The sequence below is a fragment of the Dendrobium catenatum genome, unplaced genomic scaffold (genome assembly GCF_001605985.2).
Source record: "Dendrobium catenatum unplaced genomic scaffold, ASM160598v2 fragScaff_scaffold_1200, whole genome shotgun sequence".
NCBI classification, from domain to species: domain Eukaryota; kingdom Viridiplantae; phylum Streptophyta; class Magnoliopsida; order Asparagales; family Orchidaceae; genus Dendrobium; species Dendrobium catenatum.
The window spans coordinates 255,945-277,111 of NW_021319662.1; the positions used below are offsets into that span (position 1 = coordinate 255,945).

The window sequence follows — 21,167 nt, forward strand, 5'->3', positions numbered from 1 at the left end:
TGATTGAGGAAAAAATAAGTGAGGGTTGGCTATGACGTCTGTTACAAGTGGTGCATTACTACTCAACTCAATTGTGATAAAAAATGAGCAAGAGTTGAATAGTTTTAAAATTAAGATTAAATTAGCTCCATGAAATTTGAGGGCTTTGGATTAGAAGCCAAGAGAATTAGTGAATTCAATGATTTTAAGACAGATTAATATTTTATTATGTTTGGAAGTAATCTATGACTTGGTCAACATGCTTGTACCTACATGTGGGCTCCGAAAATTCGGCCCCGGCCTCTGCCCGCTTTTCTTTTTATTCGGCGAGGGAGTTTTAACTGAATAAGTTCCGGGGTAAATTTTGGAAGGCAGATGGGTTTGTAGATAAGACACTACCCAGAGATTTCGCCCCCATTTTGTGAGGACTTTATGATCTGAGTTCTGGTTTCCTATAGGCACAAGCCCTTATAGTTAATTACCCCTCCCGATAATGAGAGAGAACTTTCGATTAAGGCTAGTCGTCAATCAGATACGTAGAGAATACGTGTTGCGTGCGTGGAAGTGGGGTCGGACGACTTGGAGTTCGGCACAGTGAGGTTTGGTCGGAGGGAGCTGAGTGGATCGTGAATGGAAGAGGTAGAGAGGCAGTGGAGCTCGGCTCTTGTTCGGCTATGGGGGTCGGTCGGTAGAGGAGTTTCGGGACAGAGAAGGAGGTTGGGAGCTGGGGTCGTGCGGAAGCAGAGAGCGAGTGAGAGGCCAAATGCTTCTCTTGGTCGGGTATTTAACGACGGGAGCTGGAGTGAGATCGAGGAGATCTTTGCAGACGTGCGATAGGACCATTCGGCGCCGATTGCAGGATATGGGGCACTGTAGCAACGGCGGGATCTCAACTGGACTTGCGGCATGGGCAACGACAGGTAATCATTTTAAGCATTTTTTTTATTTTGTTTTCTTTTATCTTGATGCAGAGGTCAACACTACATCAGTTAGACATGAATCCATGCCCACGAACTAACTATACTTTATACAATTAAATGGAAAGTGCAAAATAAAGGCACAGTGAGAAAGTTAATAGCATTGGGAGGGTTAATAATGGACATGTCTTAGGAATGATGATGTAGACATTATAAATGTCGTTATTTCCCATGCTCTTTAGTTGGATTATAAGATAATTTTTGAAAATTCAATTTTAAGAAGAGATGGATAAACTAATGACATCTATGATTGAGGAATATGAAAAATGAGTAAAATACGGATATAATTATTGACTAAAATTTTGTTGAAATTAAGTGAATGAATTTCTGGCAGAAAATCTTATGAAAATATTGTCGTATTAAGTGAGGGAATTTTTGCCAAAAAATCCATTGGTATCATAATTTATATCTTAAGCTGATACCCTCTCTTTTCCCTAATTTATATTTGCTCTACCTTCTACGAGTTCTCGAGAAAACATATTATGACACCCATCCTTGCTCTAATTCGACCGCTTAAGGCGCCGTTGACACATAAGAGATGCTATGATAGATTTCATAATACCATATAATCTTATAATTATAGATAGTCTTCTAAAAATTAGAACAACGTTTAGTTTCAAAATTGAAGCTACTAAATATCAAATGAAAGAAAGAATGCTTTTGCAAAGATTATAAGATGATTCCAAGAGAAAATTTAATCTCACAATATAGAATAATAAATTAATAATTATGGATTTAAATAGGAGATAAAGTTTGAGTAACAGAAATAATATGCTTAGGATTGGAAGAAAAAAATGATAAAAGTTGTTTAAGAGGGGCAATTTGAAATTTGATAGCTAGGCCAAATTAGAGGATGATATGATTTAATCTATTTAAAATATTGTCGTGGAAGCCTTAGATGAGTTAAGAAATACATAATAAATAAGGAAACTTGTTAAAGTGGGGAGGCACAAATGATTTTTAAAAAAATTAAATGCACTTTTAAGAGCAAGGAATAATACATATCATTTAGATTTATAATGATTATAAAAAAGCCAGAAGTCCTATAAAAAATTTTTCGAGGAAAGAAAATTGGATGATTTTTTATAATTTATGCAATATCTATTTTTTCTCTATCTCCTCTCCTTAAAAAAAACTGTATTTTTAACTCTTAAATAACTCTTTCAAAACTAGTGCTAAAACAACCTTTATCTCACAAAATTTAGTTTCCAAAATATTCAACTTACACATCACAGCGCTTAACGCACTAGGAAGTGATGTTGCACTTGTTGCATGAGAGTTTTAGAAATCTAGAATGTGATGTCCGATACCAAGCCTATTGCAAATTACTTGGAAAAAATATAATATCGTGTAATGGTGCCAGTTTTGGCACCATGGCATTAGTCTTTCTGTCCAACATGTAGTAGAGAACCAAAGGTATGCTGTGGTACTAGGCTTCCCTGTTGCATGTATAAAATTCTTTATTTGCAAGGCTGTCTAACATAATGAACATGTAAAATCCCAAGAAATACCCAATAACAAACTGAATATCAAGAAGTACTATAATTTTGAGACTAAGGTTTCGTTTTGGACGGCATTCTTACTGCTTCTTAAAGGAGCTTTTAAGTATTAAAATTTTAATTTTTGCACTAGAAAGCTACTTTGAAAAACAAAAAGAAAGTCATTCCAAACGAAACCTAAAACTCACTCGTTACCTATTTTTATGGATCACATCATCAAGTACTAGATTCATATAAAACTCACTCATCACCTGTTTTTATGGATCACATCATCAAGTACTAGATTCATATAAAACTCACTCATCACCTATTTTTATATATCATCATAGCATGTTTAATCAAAATAAGATAGATAAAGCAAATGGTCCTCAAATTATCAAGTTTGTAGTTTACTCGCAAGATTTGTGTGCTTGGGATGATTGTAAACCCGCAGATCTCATCATATTGTACACTTAGGTTTCGTTTGGGACGGCTTTCTTACTGCTTCTTAAAGCAGCTTTCTAGTACAAAAAATTAAAAATTTTGTATTAAAAAGCTTGCTTTGAGAAGCGGCAAGAAAACCGTCCCAAACAAAGCCTTAGTTATGGCCTTCTCATTTATTCATATAATAAGCATGTTATAAACATTTTGTGAAGCTTTGCGAAGGACGATAAAATGGAGTCAAATTGATGGTTACTCTTGGTTATCCTTTTATGTTATTCAATAAAGTCATTGCTTTTATTTAGAACATCTCAATGTGCAGTTATTCAGCAATCATCAAAGTTCCTGTTGGCTTCCAAGCACTAACTAAATTAGTTGCGTGGTTCTATACGGGAGAACTCCCAAGAATAAATCTGGATTGTAACTGGAGCAATATGACCACAAATCAGCAACTCCATGAATTGCAATCTTACGTGGAACTATCTTGGCTTGCGGAATTCTGGTTGTTAGAGGAAGTTAGAGAAGAAGCCTTGAATGTAGTTTTGTCATGCCTGGAACTAAACCAGAAACTATCAATGGAGATCATAAACTTTGCTTTAGAACTCCATCAATGGAGGATCGTGGAAGCTGCGGCTAAAAATATTGCTCCTTTGTACCCAAAGATGCGCGACTCGGGGGATCTTGAAAACTTCAGTGAAGAGGCTGTGGATTTGTTGCGATCGGAGTATGTAAGGCGCTCTCAAAAGGGATTTTCGAAGGATGGCTGAACTCTTTTCAATACTCAACTGGAGCAAATATCACCAGAACAGATTGAGCTTGAAATATAAACCATAAATTACAAATGAATCAGAGATGCAACGCCCTTTCAAAGAGATTCAACGGCCAAGTTTTACCATTTTTTGGCTGTTCTTGAACATGCAAAGGTTTTCCAAGACCAACTTCCTTTTTTTCTGGAGTAGCTTTCATTTGTAGATTGTAGGGCTCTCATGTTGTAAATTTGAGATTTATGTGAAGGAGAATATTAGTCTTGATACGGTTGTATATCATTTGTTGCACATGTTCTATATTATTTGTGCAGGAAAATATTTTTTATCAGTATATGAAATGTAAAGTAATCAAGGGAAAATTTTTTAGCATAATTTTGCTTCATAACCTATGGAACCATCTGTCTGAATTTTTTTTTAAAGTCCACACTGTTTTTTTTTTTGTAGGCTTAAGGGTCTATGTTTAAGCAAATCAGGCATGCAAGTGACGTGAATTTGCTATTTTTTGCTTTTTTATTTAACTCGTGGTCATTTTATTTATTTTCATTAATACTAATTTAGATATTTTATATCATTTGAACTAACTGATCATTTATTTTTTGTAATAAGTATATTAGAACATTATTTATGTTTTGGTTTGTATAGTTTTCTTATTGATTTATAAATTAATTTTTTGGTTTAATTTATTTTTAAACTAGAAAATTTTACTAAAAAATTGTTTTAGGAATCAATAAAAAAGTTGTTCCAAAATAAGGTATTAATTTTTTTATATCAATAGAAAGTTGCTTTAAGGAGCAATAAAAAGCTGTTTCAAATAAAGTCTAAGGCTGCGGTTGGAATATTTTTCTTACTGCTTCTTAAAATATTTTTTTAATATAAAAAAAATTAATTTTTGTACCAAAAAGCTGTTTTAGGAAGCGGAAAGAAAGCTGTCCTGAATGCAGTGTAAGTCTTAATTTGTTACTTTGTCTTTTAGGCTTTCAATCTATAAACAGAGTTTGAAATTTTTCTGGGTGATAAATGTAGTGAGCCAATTCCTCTGTGGGATTGACTGCATGAATTGATATGATAAACAAAAGCATTTATCCCATTGTGGGATTGACTGCATGAATCCATTTTCTTCATTGTGTTCTATTAAAAATCAAATTCTCATCAAAATCTAATAAAAAAAATACTTTCTAATATTTTCTAATCAAGTCTTTTTAACTCTACCTCTAACTTTTTTAATATAAGTCAAATATACTACTACTTTCCTAATCGGGCCATTGAAAGACCATCATTTTATGTGACCAAATCATATAAGATGACTTTCTCTAATCTTATTTTTCGTTGGAACTACTCCAACTTTTTCGTGTATATGCTCATTTTGTATCCTATCTGCAAGAGTAAAGTCACTCATCCATGTTAGAATCCTCATCTCTACAATACTTTACTTAATATTATGCTATATTATACTTCTCTTTTAATGGCCAACATTATGCACCATAAATCATTAAAGATCTCACTTCCATTTTATAATTTTTTTCCTTAAGTTTGAGAGGAATTTTTCTATCACACAAGCCCGATAGATTCCTACACTTCAACCATCCAATTTAAATTCTATTAATAATATCCTCATCTATTTCACCATCACTTCGAATAATAAATCCAAGATATTAAAAATATTTGCTCTTATTAATGACTTGATCACCCAAAGTCACAATCCCCCACTAGATCTATTATTAAAAAAATATTACAATTTTTTTTAATGATTCATATTACAAATTCTTTTTCTAAAAAAAAATCATAGCACAATATCATACATTAATAAATTTTTTTATTTTATATTTAAAAATAAAAAATATCAAATAAAATTACAATTATCTTGAAAAAAAAATATTAGAAAGTTGCCTCAATGGCGATTAGGCTGCCCGATGCAATCAGGTGGCCTCAGCATCCACCTCAATGCCCTAAACCATCTCTCTTATTTAGGAGAAATTATTACATGAAGAGCCCAAACGTATCCAAACTCCAATGAAAACAAGATATATATTATGCAACAAAAAAAAAATATATATTATGCACTATATATCAATTATACATTGAATGTATACAAATCACATGGCTTAATTTTATTGAAATCCGAACAAAAACTATATCTAAACTCCGCACCTACGAGGTTAAGATGTCACACTAGGATTTATTATTCTGTGAGGAGTGCGGATGGCGTCCGAAGACCAATAAAAATATGCCAAGTCACCCCATTGCTCGTTACCCACACTCGATAACACACTCGATAACACTGGGTACTGCTGGGTACCCAGTACTTAACCAGACAATTCTCTCATCCGATGTCCCTACAGAATCAAAGCTCCACAACTGGAGACATTAGCAATGCATGCCTCTTTTATCATATTGTCTTTCTTACAAATTACATTAGAAAACTATTGCACCAGGTCATTCTTCAATATCATTTCTAAGCAAACCACGACTTATTTAAACCTGTAACAGTAGTAAAGAATTGCTAGTACAGTTCCTAAACCCCGTTTTGCCTTAAGTTTGGTCATTTTTTTATGTACAATAAATAAAATACAGAATCTATTAAGAATATCACTGAAAGAGTCATGCAGAAATGACAGTGAAATCTTTCGTTCAGCCTACTAGACTAAAAACTGTAGCTTTCTTCCTGATTCTTTTAGCTTTTGGTCATCTAAGTTCCAAACAGTTAACACTACAGTGAATCTACGTACATGCATATTGAAGTAAACAAAAGCTTCATCAATCAACAACATCAAACTTCAACAATTCCGAAAGCATATTAAAGTGTACTAATAGATCGATGTTAAACAAAGACAAATTCATACGAAGTTTGACAAAAACTTAGAACAAATTCTTAGCAATCCAACAAGATTAAACAAAATACTTAAAACAGAAGAAAGGGAACTCCTGACGGAAAGAATGCCTCCTTGAAGACTCACACTTCTATTGGATCTCGCAATAGAAAATCATGAGATTTGCGGAGGAGACAATGTCGAAATCCCCCTACTTAGATCTTTGTCGCATCTTTCGGCGCTTCCTCTTCAGCCTCCTCATGCGCTTCTTCTTCCACTGTAGAAAAAGATTGTAGGACATATGACAATAAATTGGCAGAAAAATGAACTAATAGCAGGACCATAGAAACAGTTCTAAGGAACGTTTGTCCGACTTACCACAGAAAACATAACTTATTAGACATGATATTTGTACAAACCAATTCTCAAGGTAGCTTATTCAAGAGAAGTAAACTATCCCTTTGACTTTCTCAAATAATATGGATACCAAAAAATAGTGAGTAAACCATGGCGAGGATTAAAGATGGCCTTGATGCTCCACACAATAAACATGAGTATTAATGAAAAAACTCAACCAAATTCAGTTTTTAAACTTGTTGCATATCCATAATAAGTTGACCAAACTCAGATTAATAAAAGTAATAGATCAATTTAAACCAGACAAACAGAAAATTGCATAAACTTCATATAAAACAAATGATTGGTTTGATCGATATAATTTGAAGGGCTGGTGTTGAAACAAAGGAACAGGGCAAATGACACATAGTGAAAATAAAAAAGCAATAGTATATCCCTATTAGCTAGATTTTTTGTTGATTTGCTAAGGACATTAAATCATTGTTATCAAAGGAGAGTCGAGTATCACTCGGGTGGCTGAGCAAGGTGAGGCGATTCTCCAATGCCTCAGAAAAAAAATTCAGTCAGGAAGCATCGTAGAAGCGCGAATGAGGAGAATGCCTTGTTATCAGATGCTAAGCGCCCAACTGTTTGCCTCTATGATGCAAATTTTTAAATTCTTTTTTAAAGCATACACAACAATGTTATGGCATAGGGGTGGGTTACCAAACTAATTACAGGGAAGAGAATATGAATGATGAAGAAAATAAAACAAAGAGTAATAAAAATTAAATTAGCCTTATGTTCTAAAAGCTAGCAACTAAAGTTTTTTTTTTTTTTCTTTGTTTAACTCAGAAAATATTTTTGAACCTCGTGAGCACTTTTGTTTTAGCTGATCTATGTGGTAAAGCTTAATCAATTTGGTATTTGGAAAGACACAATTTTAAAATATATTTTTAAAAACTACATTTTAATGTTATGTTGTGATGATTATTCTCTCCAATAATATTTCTCATAACTAACAAGTGGAAATTTTAAACTCTAATTTTGCAAAAGCAAGTGCTTGAGTTTTGGGCATTAGATATACATATGACCATGACATTGATCAGTACCATTTGAAACCTTGCATTTAAAAACACATTGGAGTTTGCATTCCCGAGTTAAAAAAAGGGAAAGTAAAGGAGTTTTGGTTTTGTAATCAAGTAGGGAAAAAACATAAAACATTAAAATTAATAAAAAATAAAAATAAAAATCATGTAGCTATCTAGCATATATAGAGCATCATGCTAAGGATTGGTTGGTTCTGGAACATCTTAGTGATAATGTCATATAGTTCAAAATTTTCTTCTTTCAGTTCTTTGTTACTCAAGTCTTTGTGGCAATTCAAGTGCCAATTCAACCAATAAGGATTCTATATAAATTTCAGCCATATTGATGGCTAACAACAAACAATAAAATGAAAGTGATATATAAGACAACACTGAATTCTGCATTATGTTGTATTTCAAATAACAAAATCAAACAACTTCTAATATAAGCAATCATGCAAATAAAAATATTAAAATGCATATTTTTCTCTATATTTTAACATATCTTTCACTTCAGATAATCCAAGCAGTTGTTTGGCTAAGATATGATATAATTAAAATAAGATTTAGTAAATCTTGTCAATCTAGATTTACTGATTTAGTAAATCAAAATGATGCTAAATCCTTAAAATTATTTAAATGGTGAAGAAGAAGAGGCCCGATGAGTAGTGGTAATGTAAATCTCTTTAATATTACTTCCCTGAAATTAATGAAATCCAACATTTAGCCTAGTATAAGAGAAAAAGATATTTCAGAAAATAGTAAGATTTTTTGGGGCTCAAAAACGATTTAACAATAGTTAGCCTAAATCCCAGTTAAATCAAGAAACCAAAGAGCCCCATAAGTTGAACAATGGATGCAAAGAATCCAAAAACCATAATTCATAGGTACAACATGATATAGTAAGGGCCGTATGGCTTAGGGCATCTCCAACCGAACGGCAAACACTTGTTTGCCGTTCTTGCTTTGCTCCAACCGATCGCCATTTTTGACGCAATTTAATCTCGGATGAACAGTGCGACGCAATATTGGCGTCGCACTGTTCATGTGCGCCATTTTTTTCCTCTCTACCTAACACGTTGGGAAGAAAGGCGCGAAAGAAAACAAACGTTTTAGCGGCAAAATGGCGTTGGATTGGAGATGAAACACGGCATTTTTTGATTTCCCTGCATTTTGGAGTGAAAAATGAGATTTTCGGTTGGAGATGCCCTTAGAGTAGGATTTAGTAAATCCTACTTGTATCCAAACAGCCACATAATGCCAGATTTAATAAATTCTAAGGACTAAAAACCTACAAACCGTTTAACATCACAACTGTTAAATCTTGCAAAATCATGATAGATTGTTCAGCTAATTGTTTCATTATTAAAGTTGTGTGTTAGGAGAAATCCATTAAATCCTGTAAATAATGCGCTTACTAAATTCTTCTTGGAAGGATTTAAGCTAAATCATATTTTAAATCCAGCCTAAAATTGGATACCAAACTGCCCCTAAAGTTGGAAAGCAATTGTAAAAAGTACAAAGTTTGGACATGTTCAAGAATCATTGCCACAAAACTCAACGGAGACCCTAAAGCATTTTAACAATGATCAAAGTAGAAAAAAGAGGGGGTAAAATCAAATGTCAAGAACGCGTTGAAAGCAAAGTAAAAGATCACCTAAAGTTAAACAATTTACTCCAGTCCTAAATTCAACAAACTAGCCTAAAGGATCGCATAACCGAAAGCACTCATAAAAGCACAACATGGAAGGAGGCCAACAGCCAGATTAAAGAACTTCAATCGTCTAACGAGCTGGATCCGCCCAAAAGACAGTAACCGGATCCATGGAATAAAAATCCTACCTTAGCCCTCATAGCGTTTCAGACCCTTTTGAACGCTCTTCCCCAACAGTCTTCGCTGCACCTTCTAGTTTCGGCAATGGATGGATCTCGATTCTCGAATGATCGACCTCTACCAATTTATATTGCCAGGGCTCCACTCGAGGTCGATGCCCTAATTTTCGATGGGTTCGATGGTAGATGTATTTCGTCACTTTCCCTAAATGAACGGCCGCGATCCGATTCATTTACGGTCTACTTGGTGAACCGAACCGGGGATGGGCCGGCTAAGAAGCAAGAACCAAGATGGCATCTATGATAATTTATCTATTTTTATATTAAAAACATGATTTACATATATACCTCAAAATACTTTATTTATATATATTTAATATATAAATTTTAATATTTTCTCATATATTATTTTTTGTCAAAATCATATCAAAGTATTAGCATGAAAATTTACAAAAAAGCATTCTATTTTAAATAAGTTAATATTAATAATATTTTCATTGATAATTATTATGTAAAGAAATGTAAATATTTAAGTATTAAATATGTAACTACATAAAAATTTTATAAATTATATACAAATCCCCAATTAAAAAATTGAAATAGTCCAAACATTTCATAAACTAAAAAAATTGCAATAATACATTTCTACACAAGGAGAATATGAACATCCTTAAGTGACAAGAAAGACTTGTCCCTACTTGCCATTATCCATGTAATAGTGCAAATTTTTAAATAATGAGTTATGAGGGGCATTTTTATTATTATTATATTTTTTTAAATAATAAATTTTATATTATTATTATATTATTCATAATGGATGATGGATTGTAATTAAGATAAATATAAGAACAGAGAAAACGAGTATACGCATGAGTATATGATGGTGAAAATGTGCTTATATATATTTCTAACATTTTCATTTCCTTGTTTGTAAATTTTCTTATTTATACATTTTTAATGGTTCACTTACAATGTCATCACAAATTATTATATTGATATTCCTTCTCATTGAACTACATGTAATGTTTTACCATGTTGCTTATACCATTCCATTGAAAAATCACTACACAATGCTAATCTATGTTGAGTGTAAAAGGAATGATTGAGACTCTTCCTTATGTCTTAGTAAATTGCAAGATGGATTCAAATTTGCGCATGATTAACATCTTAACCCTACTCATGAGTCAAATTAGGCAGAAAAGATAAGAGAAGAGAACATAATGAGTGTGTAAAGAGAAGTACTTTGTAATAAACTACTAGCTCTCTATGAATAGTGAAAAGAATATAATATCATCATCATCTCCAAAGATACGTTTCAACCTTTTATTTATTGAGTTGAGAGAGCTATGAGAGAGACTTCAGCTAAAAAAATATACGGTTAAATAGGTATCTGCACTTATATTAGCACATAAATTTTACAAACGGGTTGAAATCTCTAATCCGAACCTGATCCAGTTTGGATTCGGCTTGACCCGAACCCGAAATTTTTGTGTCGGATTCTAATCAAGTTTTCGAGTCGTGTCAAATACTGAAACCATTAGTTGAAAATACGTTCATAAAAGTCAATATTATAATCATGTAGACTATTCGTAATTGAAAAATAGGAATTACATTTATTTGTTGTTGTATATTTATTTTAAGTATTATGCAGTGATATAAAAGAAATCAATAGTTTATATCACTTTTGGAATTATATGTTATAAATATTTCTATGAAGAAAAATTTTAAACATAACATTCTTAAAAAAACTCTCTCTAAAATTAAATTGCTTTAAATTTATAAAAAAAATTATGAGATGAAATAGAATGATAGTTAATTAAATTTTCTATGCAAATATATAAATTTTGGGAGAATTACATATGTAGCATTCAAAATTTATCTATTTATAAAAATAAAACTAATATCATTTTTTTGAACTATTAAATTCTTATATTACACTTGAATTTTATAAAAGTGAAAAAATACAGATTAAATTTTATTGTTAATTTTGATATTTATTTGACAATTTAAAAATGATATAAAAGACTGTTAATTTTATAAATAATCAAATTTGAATTGTTGTTTGTGTAAAACTGTAAATTGCTCATAACTTTTATCTCTCCTTCGCAGCTCTACGTTTTTTGGCGCTGATAGCGCTCAGCTATGGACAGCGAAGATCCCTCTCCTCAAATGGCATCGCCTCTCGCGGCAACTGGCAATGCGACGGCGGTGGATTCTAAGGCTGGTCTGATGAATTACGATGAGGCTGAGCCTATTTGCCACCGTGAGGGCTGTGAAGCCCTATCGAGGGCGATTTCGTCGACGCTGGGTGCGGTGATGAGCGAGTTCGATTCCAGAGCTGATGGCGCCTCTCGTAGCCAGGATGAGTTGTGTTTGACGATAGATCGACTCACAGGAGGTTAGTATATTGGAAATTTGTATCTTTTGTGATGTTTAGGAGAAATTTATGACATCACAGTTTATCCGAAAGATTGCTTTCTGTGTAGTTGGAATAATGAAATTTGTTTATTTGAGTTTTCATTTGGAAAATAAAGGCAGCTAAATAAAGACCGAGAGGGCTTTGCTATACATGCGTAGTTGAGGTAACTTACAGAAAATTACCTAATGCTATCCAGGCTTGCTACAATCTTCTATTTTATTGAGATTTACATGACCCATCAAGGTTTTTATTTATTTTAAATTGTTGTTCAAAAATTTGTCTCCTAGTTTGTATTATGTCGTTTTTAGCTGGTTGTTTAAGATTTATATGACAATGAAATTCTTGCAGAACAGAAATGGATTGATCATGTTGCATTATTCTAGCTGTGGATTTTGTCTTTCTTTGAAGCATTATGTAGCAGCAAGATATTTGGGGACAAAAACTTTGCAAGCAGATATGATAAACATGTTTAGCTAATAAGTGTACATTTTTAAAGTAAGTATCGTATTAATTTAATTTAACCAGTTAACCAATGGAAAAGAAAAACTCACCAAAGTCGTCCATTTAACGGGCAACCTAGCCCTATCCCTTTTATCACCCAAAAACCCTATTCCCCCATTTCGATAGTCCATCTGTTCTGCGGCGATTTAGCTCCCTTCGGTGAAAACGAGTTTGAGGTAAGTTTTTTTGTGGTTAATATTGTTATCTGTTATGTTTATTTTAAGTTAGAGGAAGTTCTTTCTAAGTATATATGTTATATTTAGTTCTCGCCTAAGTATTTTTGTTAGGTTTAATTATCTATCATTTTCTTGACCAAAAATGGTTTATGTTACACTATTTTGACATTGTATTTGTAGGAGTTCAAAGTATTTTGTGATTTGTGTTTTTGCAGTGTTGGAATGTGATTTTTTTGTGCTTTTTATTATGGTAATTAACTGTAAAATTATTATGTATTATTTTGAGATATATTTATGTTAATTTATTTTGAAAAATAAAAAAAATATAATATAGTATTTTATATTAATATATCATTTATGATAAATGATGTTGTTGTTGTATGATAAATGTTTTTTTATGAATGCTATTTATTTATTTTTAAGGTTATGTAGGTTTATCATAGGATTTGATAAGTAAAACGAAGTAGCACAGTTATGTCTGGATGAGGAGCGTCGTTTGTTCTTATGTATCATGAAGAATTTTTTTTAGATGTTGAGTATGCACCAACGTATATTGGGGGCAGTTATCATTCCTTGTAAGTGTTAACTAAAATGAAGTTGGAGCAGTTGAAGTTTAGGGTACTCAAAGCACTTAAGTATGATACATCAAAGTATACAATGATATTAATTTGTTGTTTGCCCTTATGTAATGAGTTTGTTAAATTATATTATCTACTATTGAACTTAACAAACTTTGCAAATATCTGTAGTGTGATTTATTTTTGACCATGGAGAGGAGATTATATCCATACTTTAGAGGAATTGATGATAAAACCATGCAGCGGGATGTTAACTTTGTTGGTGATTTTTGTCACAGATTGCGCCAACAGATTTACATTGACGATGATCGATATTTTGACGAGGCAGTTAGCTAGCACACAACGTTTAGCCAGGCCCCTACTGCTATAGATTCACACGATGCTGGATCGTCCTCTTACCCTGATGAGGGTCTCTCTCTTATCTACCTTACGATACCAACACCTCTCGACATTCACACCACTTTCACACTAGATTTCGTACCATCATCCTTGGACAAGTCTTCAGCCGCACACCCTGATGTCAGTCTTGAGGACCACCACCATCTATGCACCAAGCCAGTGCGTGCACTACAACATTTCACTCCAGACACTAATGTGATACCACATTTGCATAAGAGGAGGCATTAGTGATATTTATTATGTACCTTTTTGATATTTTAGTTATGTTGTGATATTCACATTGTACTTTATAGATATGAATTATGTACTACATTTTGTTCTATTACATTGATGTTAACCATAATAGTGTAAACTTCTCTTTATTCACTCTAGTAATTATAAAAATATAATAAAGGACAACTATAATAAATCGTTATTTTGATGTTATTATAATATTATATAGTTTCACTGATGGCTAATTCAAAGGTGAGGACTAAAAAAACCATACTACAATTTTACTCCTTAGCAATTCTTTTCAAATCACATCAAACTAACATTCATTCAAGAACAATTAAAAAATAAAGTAAAAAACAACATAACGCAGACAAAATAGTAGAAGATAAAAAAAAACTAATAACTTGAAATGACATCAACATATAAAAAACATGTTAAATATTTTTAATTATCATGCACATGCGAGTTTGGAGTTGGGTCTAAGTTGGGCAACAATTGAAGTGATTCTTAAACTCTTGTTGAATATATTGCCAGTTCTCTCCATTCAAAATTTCCTTCTGTCCTAGTACAACATTTATCATAAGCTTCTTATAGGATTCTAATAAGAATTCATCGTGTTTAGGATATCATTTATGGTAAAGAATACAATGATCTACATCGACCATTGACCTTTCAATGATCACCTCAATAGAACATTCTTTGTCACGACCATTTCACGAATTTGATCCCTAAGAAAGTTCAACGAAACCAAATGCCCGCCATAGGCTCATTTCTTTCTTTCACCATAGTAGAACGCAAGAGCAATGAAAATAAAATAGTAAATTTGGCAACCAATGGAGACATAAATGAATTTTTTTTTTTACATCTCATATCTTAGAGTTGAAGCCCTTCGACTTTTCCACAATTATTGTGCCATAAGTACCCCCCCCAGCGGTGGGATTAGTCATTTTATTAAAACCTAAACAAAAAGTAAAAAAACTGGTGTTTTCCTCTTCCTACATAACTCTTATATTTTTATAAGTTTCAAATTAAAAAGTTTTAAAACTTCTAAAACAAATAAAACCAGCATTATGGAGTTTGAATCTTCATACTGAACTTATATATTTTTTAATATTGTAACTTAACGAATAAAACCAATGTTTATATCTATAAATGGTATGATCTAGCTGCATTCCTGATCACCCACAAATAACACAGCATACCTAAATTAAATTGTAATGGAAATGTGAAAAGGTTAATTAAGTCTAAAACTCAAATTGAATTTGCCACATGACTTTGTGAGGACTTTAAATGCAAATGCTATAAAGATTGGAAATTGAAATTAAAGGAAGGATAATTGGGGAAATCAAAGACACAGGTAGGGTTGTAAGCTATTATCTTTGGTGGTTTTAATGATAGTAGATACCAGGTTTGAAGATAAAGGCATGTGGTAAATAGAGTTAGTGATTGGGAAAATTCTAGTAATTTAATTATTTTTATTAGAATATTATAAATATAATTCATACTTATGCTCCTCAAGTTAGGTTATAAATTTTTTTTGATAAGTCAGTTTTTGTGAATAAAATGGTGGGATTATTGTAACATATAATTCAAGAAGAAAGGCAACTTTTTGTGACCTCTTAAATTAAAATGTAGGTTTCAACAAGGTGGGTATTAGAGGATCCATGATTGGTATGATATAATAGATAAAATTGTGTGACTATATACTTGGATTTCATAACTTTTTATTTTTGGGCAATGATAAGCGATAAATTACAAAATGTGTGGCGTGAAGCCTTGAACCAATGACCTTGAAAAAATAACTTCTCCAACCATTGGACCGTAAATCATTTCATCATAATAATTTATTTGTAATAAGCAATTTTTTGCGTAAGAAGTGAGAGCAAGTCTTAGTTACTTTCTAATGCAGAGTTGCTAAGCGACAAATGAAAATTTCTATTCTAAGAAAGGAAAATCTTTTTGTAAAGATTGCCAATTGGTTCTATCAAACAATTTGACCAAACAATATCAAATAATAGTCATTGTTATATGGATTAGAAATAATAAAAATAATGGTTTCCTTAGGATAAGATGGTGTTGCCAAAAAAAGGAAGTTATTAGTGTTCCAAATTTTCTTTGTAAAAATAGGAATATCAAAACTTTAAAGCTGACCAAACTTGATATGAGATAAAATACTTATTTGTATAACGTTGCTTCTCATATAAGTTATACACGAGTTTAGAAGTATTTTGTGCATGAGTAAGGAGATTTGATGTTGGATTGAGGAGATAAAATAAGTTATCAAGGATAGGAAATGTACATTTAAAGAATGAATAAAATTTTTTTAAGTTACATGATAGTTAAAAGATGGCAGAAGATATTTCTAATGAAAATTAAATTACATCAATATACCTCTTTACTCAGCCTCTCTCTAATATCTCTTTTAATCACTTTAGTATATTAAGTTTATAACTTCTTATTATGGTTGTAGAGATATTACAAAAGATATTCAAATTGAGGTATATTGAAATATGCTATTTGTGAATGACTTGACTTTGATAGGTGAGACATCTTTCAAAGTAAAGAGAGGTTGAATAAATAAATTTTAGTGGAAAATGAGTTTACATTTATGTGAACAAAGATTAAGTCATTGATGTTATATATTGGTTGATATATACCTAAAATTATTAGTCAGTGTTTCTAGAAGATAAAGTCATACTTAAGTTTTTTGTTAATTTAAGTAATTCGAAGGAATTATATATATACAAAAATTTTTAAGGCATATGTAACTTTAATAGATAAAGTTGGGTGGTTAAAAATAGAGAAGTGAGGTAGGACTTTTTTTTGCGTTATCATCGGGACTTAATGATAACTTATTTGAAAATTGCTATTAAACAAACTTTGTTATATGAGCGAGTATGGGGCTACAAAGAAGATTCAAACAACCAAGTTATGCAGTAGAGAGGAGAATGTTAGGATGTGTGCGTAGTATAATAATTTAGGATTGAAGTAAGAAATTATTTGTTGAACATTTGAAAGTCAAAGTTAGAGAATTTATTTTAGGAAAATATTTTTAGAAATTAAAGGAGAGAATCATTGTGATATTCTCTTATGATTTTGTTTCCTAATTAGGGAATTTATTTTAAGAAAGTAATTTTAGGAATAAAATGAGAGATCAATTGTGATCTTGTCCTACGATTTTATTTCTTAATTTTTAGGAAATATTTATTTCCCTATAATCCTGTTTCCAAATTTTAGGAAAGAATTAAGGTAGTTAGTTGTTTCTTTTATTAGACTTTTTTTAATATGAATGTAGATGTAGTAAAGATTTTCAACAAGAATAATAGTAAATTAAGAAATTTTTTATTATTCTACCATAGTCTTTAGCTATCATTGGCGCATCACATATTGAAAACAAATAATTAACTTACCTTATGTTGGCATGTACAATACTGGAAAGAAGATGCATCAATGTCGTGTATAAGTAGAATTATGGTAAAAGAAATGGGAAGAAATGTGGGTAGACAAAGTGTAACATGCAAAGTTATGTGATAAATGCACAAAATTGAGTTGGCACCTAAAGAACCACTCAACAGAATTGAATGGAGAAGGTTGATTCTTAATGCCGGCCTAAATAGTGGGATAAGGCTGATGGTGATGATGGCTTGCCATTGCTCTTTATACATCACATTAGTAAGGTTGTTTCTTAGTTTTGTGCTTCCTACCGATTTGCTATAACCTTGTTTTATTTCTACCGACATGTATGTTAGAGTTTGTACCAAAAGTGTTATTCCATGAAGGACCAAAGAAGTATCCAGTCCTGTAATTCTTTGGTTATAAGAAAGCATTCAAGTAAAAGCAGTCGATTAAATTTTTTTCCATAACACAGTTATTTTTTTAAATTTGGGTTCTTTAGACTACGACGCATTTCCTAGGACTCTGTTATCCACTTCGACAATTTGGTCATGGGCCATGTAGACAATTTAAGAAAATCTTGATATTGTTCTTGACTCAACTGCCCATAATTATTTGTTATAGTTCTGGCAATCAATTTCATCATGTCGTTCACCTGGTGCCTTTTACATATAAATCAATACTTCTTGAATGATCATGCTAACTCAAAGACAATTTGATCTATAAGGCAGAAATATGACCCTGTCAATTAGCGACACTAACTGTGCTTTCATATGAACATACGATTTCAGTAACATTTCTGTCATTCATAATTTATACTTTTGGTATATCCTTAACATTACTGAACAAAAGTTTTTTTAGTAGCATTTTTATAGTACATACATTGTACCTTTTGCATATCTTAAATGTTAGTGAACTAAAAAAGGATATATTATACTTGCAGAGTTAGACAAATTACTGGAAGATGCACCATTGTCCTTCATAATGCAAAATGCTGCCAAGATTACATCTGTTCGTAGGAGAGTTTCTGCTCTAAATTTGGTGTTGAAATCAATACAGAGGCGTCTGGATAACATTGATCGAATGCTATCTACTAGTTTACCTGAAGGTAATTCATGATTCTTCATGACTTGCGTTTTGTTTGTAATTGCTCAAACATAAAGAGTGTCCATAAAATGTGAGGCCCCCGTGAATACTATTTTGGGTAAGAGTTGACGTAACCAATCTTAACGCCTATATTACAGAGATCCGCTTTGATGATCAAGAAATCAAAACTCATGTATCTCAAGTCACAGTGGTTGTCACCTTGTCTTTGTTTTAATGTGTCGTTCAAGCATGTAAGTAAAACAAAATAAAATGGTTAGGTTCATTTTAGTGCTTTCATGTTTCAAATCGAAATTATAGATTGTAATGAGGGTTCCATGCACTCAGCATATGTGCATTTGATGAATTTTTTGTTTACAATCTTTTTTTCCCCTTTAAAATCGTTATACTTGTCTTTTTATAGGCTTGCTTGGCAACATCAGTCATTGAAAGAGACTCTTAGGCAACATAAGATACCCCCCACCAACACCCTGCAAACTTTGTATTCCATTCTATCAGTTATAGTCCACTGCGTGCACTTTCTGAGTAGTTAAAATCGAGTTCTTCAATAAATTCCCTGTATGGCTGACAAAAAAACCTCGATTTGTGAATAGTTTGTGTTCGAGTCAATAGTTGCTTATATTCTGCATGTTTGTTTAGTAAGTGATATAAATTTGAACTAGAATTTTCAGCTCATTTACTAAACAAACCAAAAATGAACACGACCCAACTCGATTATATTTGGCTCCAAAAGAGCTCGATGCTTAATTATATATATATCATCATCTGTATACATCTACTTATACAAATAAATGTTTACTGATTACATATTTTACTATTATAAGGAGTCAAATGTATTTGAAGTTTTGAACATGGAAGTTGTATTTTAAGTTCTATTATGCAGTTATGCTTGAATATTGTTTTTACTATGCAAATCACAATTTCGTACAATTGAAGATCAATCAAAATTTTTTTGTGCTGTTTATGGTCTTCGACTTGACTTCTTGTTCATATTTGAGTTGGGCTTAACTTGTTTGTGAGCAATGTGAATACAAACAAGATTTTACCCTTTGTTTTAATAGATCTAGAGTATTTGGTGAATGAATTTTCTGTTTTCGCTTCAGAGAAACGTCCTCCAGATATTGTCAAGGCTTCATAATTGGCTTTATTATTCAGGTACTATTTTCTTCAGTGCTGCTATGATAACTGACAAATGCTTTCTGGTACTTGATTTTCGTGGACTAGAGAGGCCTTGCATGTACATCATCTTTTTTAGGCCACTTTTGGTGCAAGCATGCAAATATTATTGCATAAAGAAACCACAAAAAGTGCACTTCACAGTTGCATGTAGTTGTTGAACTTTAGATTATAAAAAATTTTCTACTGATTTGGTAGATTCTAGAAACTCTAATGTTTTGATTTAGAACCACCCAGTTATCTGTAAGAGTGCATGAGAGCATGTGAAATGATTGAGCATTCTTTCATGTTACATAACTTGCACATTCTTTAAATCAGCAGTGCTTCTCACAATGGTTTATCTTAAACGCTGCATCGCACTAGCTGTCTGTAGGGCAAGTGTGTCTTGCGGCGTGCTAAAATTCTAAGGCTTTCGTTTGGGACGGCTTTTTAAATGCTTCTTAAAGTAGCTTTCTAGTACAAATTTTTTAATATTTGTACTAGATAGCAGCTTTAAGAAGCAATAAAAAAGCCGTCCCAAACGAAGACTAAAACACACCAAGTGGTTGCTACGGATGGTGGATTTTGTACAGTGGAAAATCTAACCCCATGGGAGTATTAATAACACTATGTATATCAATATAGTGTCCATTTGAAACGGTGGTTTAGATTACCTCCCAAAAATATGTTTTCATAACATTATATGTTCTATTTGTTAGATGAGTAAATTCATTATTTAATTAATTATGTGCTTATGAGTAGTTTATCATATGATAACATGAAAGTTTGTGTAAGGGTATTTTTTCAGTCATTTTGTACTTATATATCAGTGCAACAACAGTTTTTTTTACCAAGCAATGATAACTTCTACAACTCTTTAAAAAGCAATCTTACCAAACAGTTATCTATAATGCGACACAACATAATACATGAATGGAAAACAAAGCTATAATAATTCATGAATAACCCTAAGTACCTGCAACTGAAAAGGTTATAATTCTATCAGAGATGTTAAATTGAGAAACAAATCAAAATGGTCCATTGATTTTTTATGAAATATCAAAATAATTCCCAACTATATTAAATGACTATTTTGATCCCTCAACTCTTTAACAACAACAACAACAACAACAACATCAAGCCTTTATCCCACTACGTGGGGTCGGCTACATGAATCCTTTTTCTCCATTGTGTCCTATTAAAAGTCAAATTCTCGTTTAAATCTAATAAAGGAGTCCTCCTATCATTATATGCTATATGTAAATTAATGGATGATTTTTTTCATTGGTTTTATGCTATATGTATTTGGGTTTTGTATTTTTTTTTATAAATTTTGTCATTTTTTGGTATTTATCTTTGTCTTACTCCTATCATTATATTGTTATAATATTTGTTTTATAAAAAATAATAAAATTAAATCCATAAAAATATTAGAAAATTGAACCTTAAATAAATATATGCCAGAAAAGCTTGAAAACTGATCTGGTTTATTGCTTGGTTCGACTGCTTTTGGTCTATTAAAG

At 31.9% G+C, this 21,167-nt stretch overlaps 2 protein-coding genes and 1 long non-coding RNA gene across 10 annotated transcripts in view; 2 read left to right on the forward strand and 1 right to left on the reverse strand.

The window, feature by feature from the left end:
- The window catches only part of LOC110102881 (BTB/POZ domain-containing protein At1g04390), a 31,221-nt gene extending 27,210 nt beyond the window's left edge, over positions 1-4,011 (forward strand). For all 4 annotated transcript variants that reach the window (XM_020831372.2, XM_028699015.1, XM_020831373.2 and 1 more), the window contains one exon: positions 3,198-4,011. In XM_020831372.2, the coding sequence (XP_020687031.2) occupies positions 3,198-3,642 (445 nt within the window). In that variant the 3' untranslated portion in view covers positions 3,643-4,011. The remainder of the gene's footprint in view (positions 1-3,197) is intronic.
- Positions 4,012-6,396: 2,385 nt separating this feature from the next.
- LOC110102878 lies at positions 6,397-9,873 on the reverse strand. Its single transcript, XR_002303891.2, has 2 exons — positions 9,716-9,873; positions 6,397-6,726 (listed from the first exon to the last, which is right to left on the reverse strand). It is a non-coding gene; the product is annotated as an uncharacterized LOC110102878 (long non-coding RNA).
- A 1,930-nt stretch (positions 9,874-11,803) lies between these two features.
- The window catches only part of LOC110102888, a 19,061-nt gene continuing 9,697 nt past the window's right edge, over positions 11,804-21,167 (forward strand). For all 5 annotated transcript variants that reach the window (XR_002303893.2, XM_020831390.2, XM_020831389.2 and 2 more), the window contains exons 1-3: positions 11,804-12,104; positions 18,329-18,493; positions 19,593-19,644. Coding sequence is in view for 4 of the 5 variants with exons in the window: in XM_020831390.2 (XP_020687049.1) it covers positions 11,849-12,104; positions 18,329-18,493; positions 19,593-19,627 (456 nt within the window). In the remaining variant the exon portion in view is untranslated. The remainder of the gene's footprint in view (positions 12,105-18,328; positions 18,494-19,592; positions 19,645-21,167) is intronic.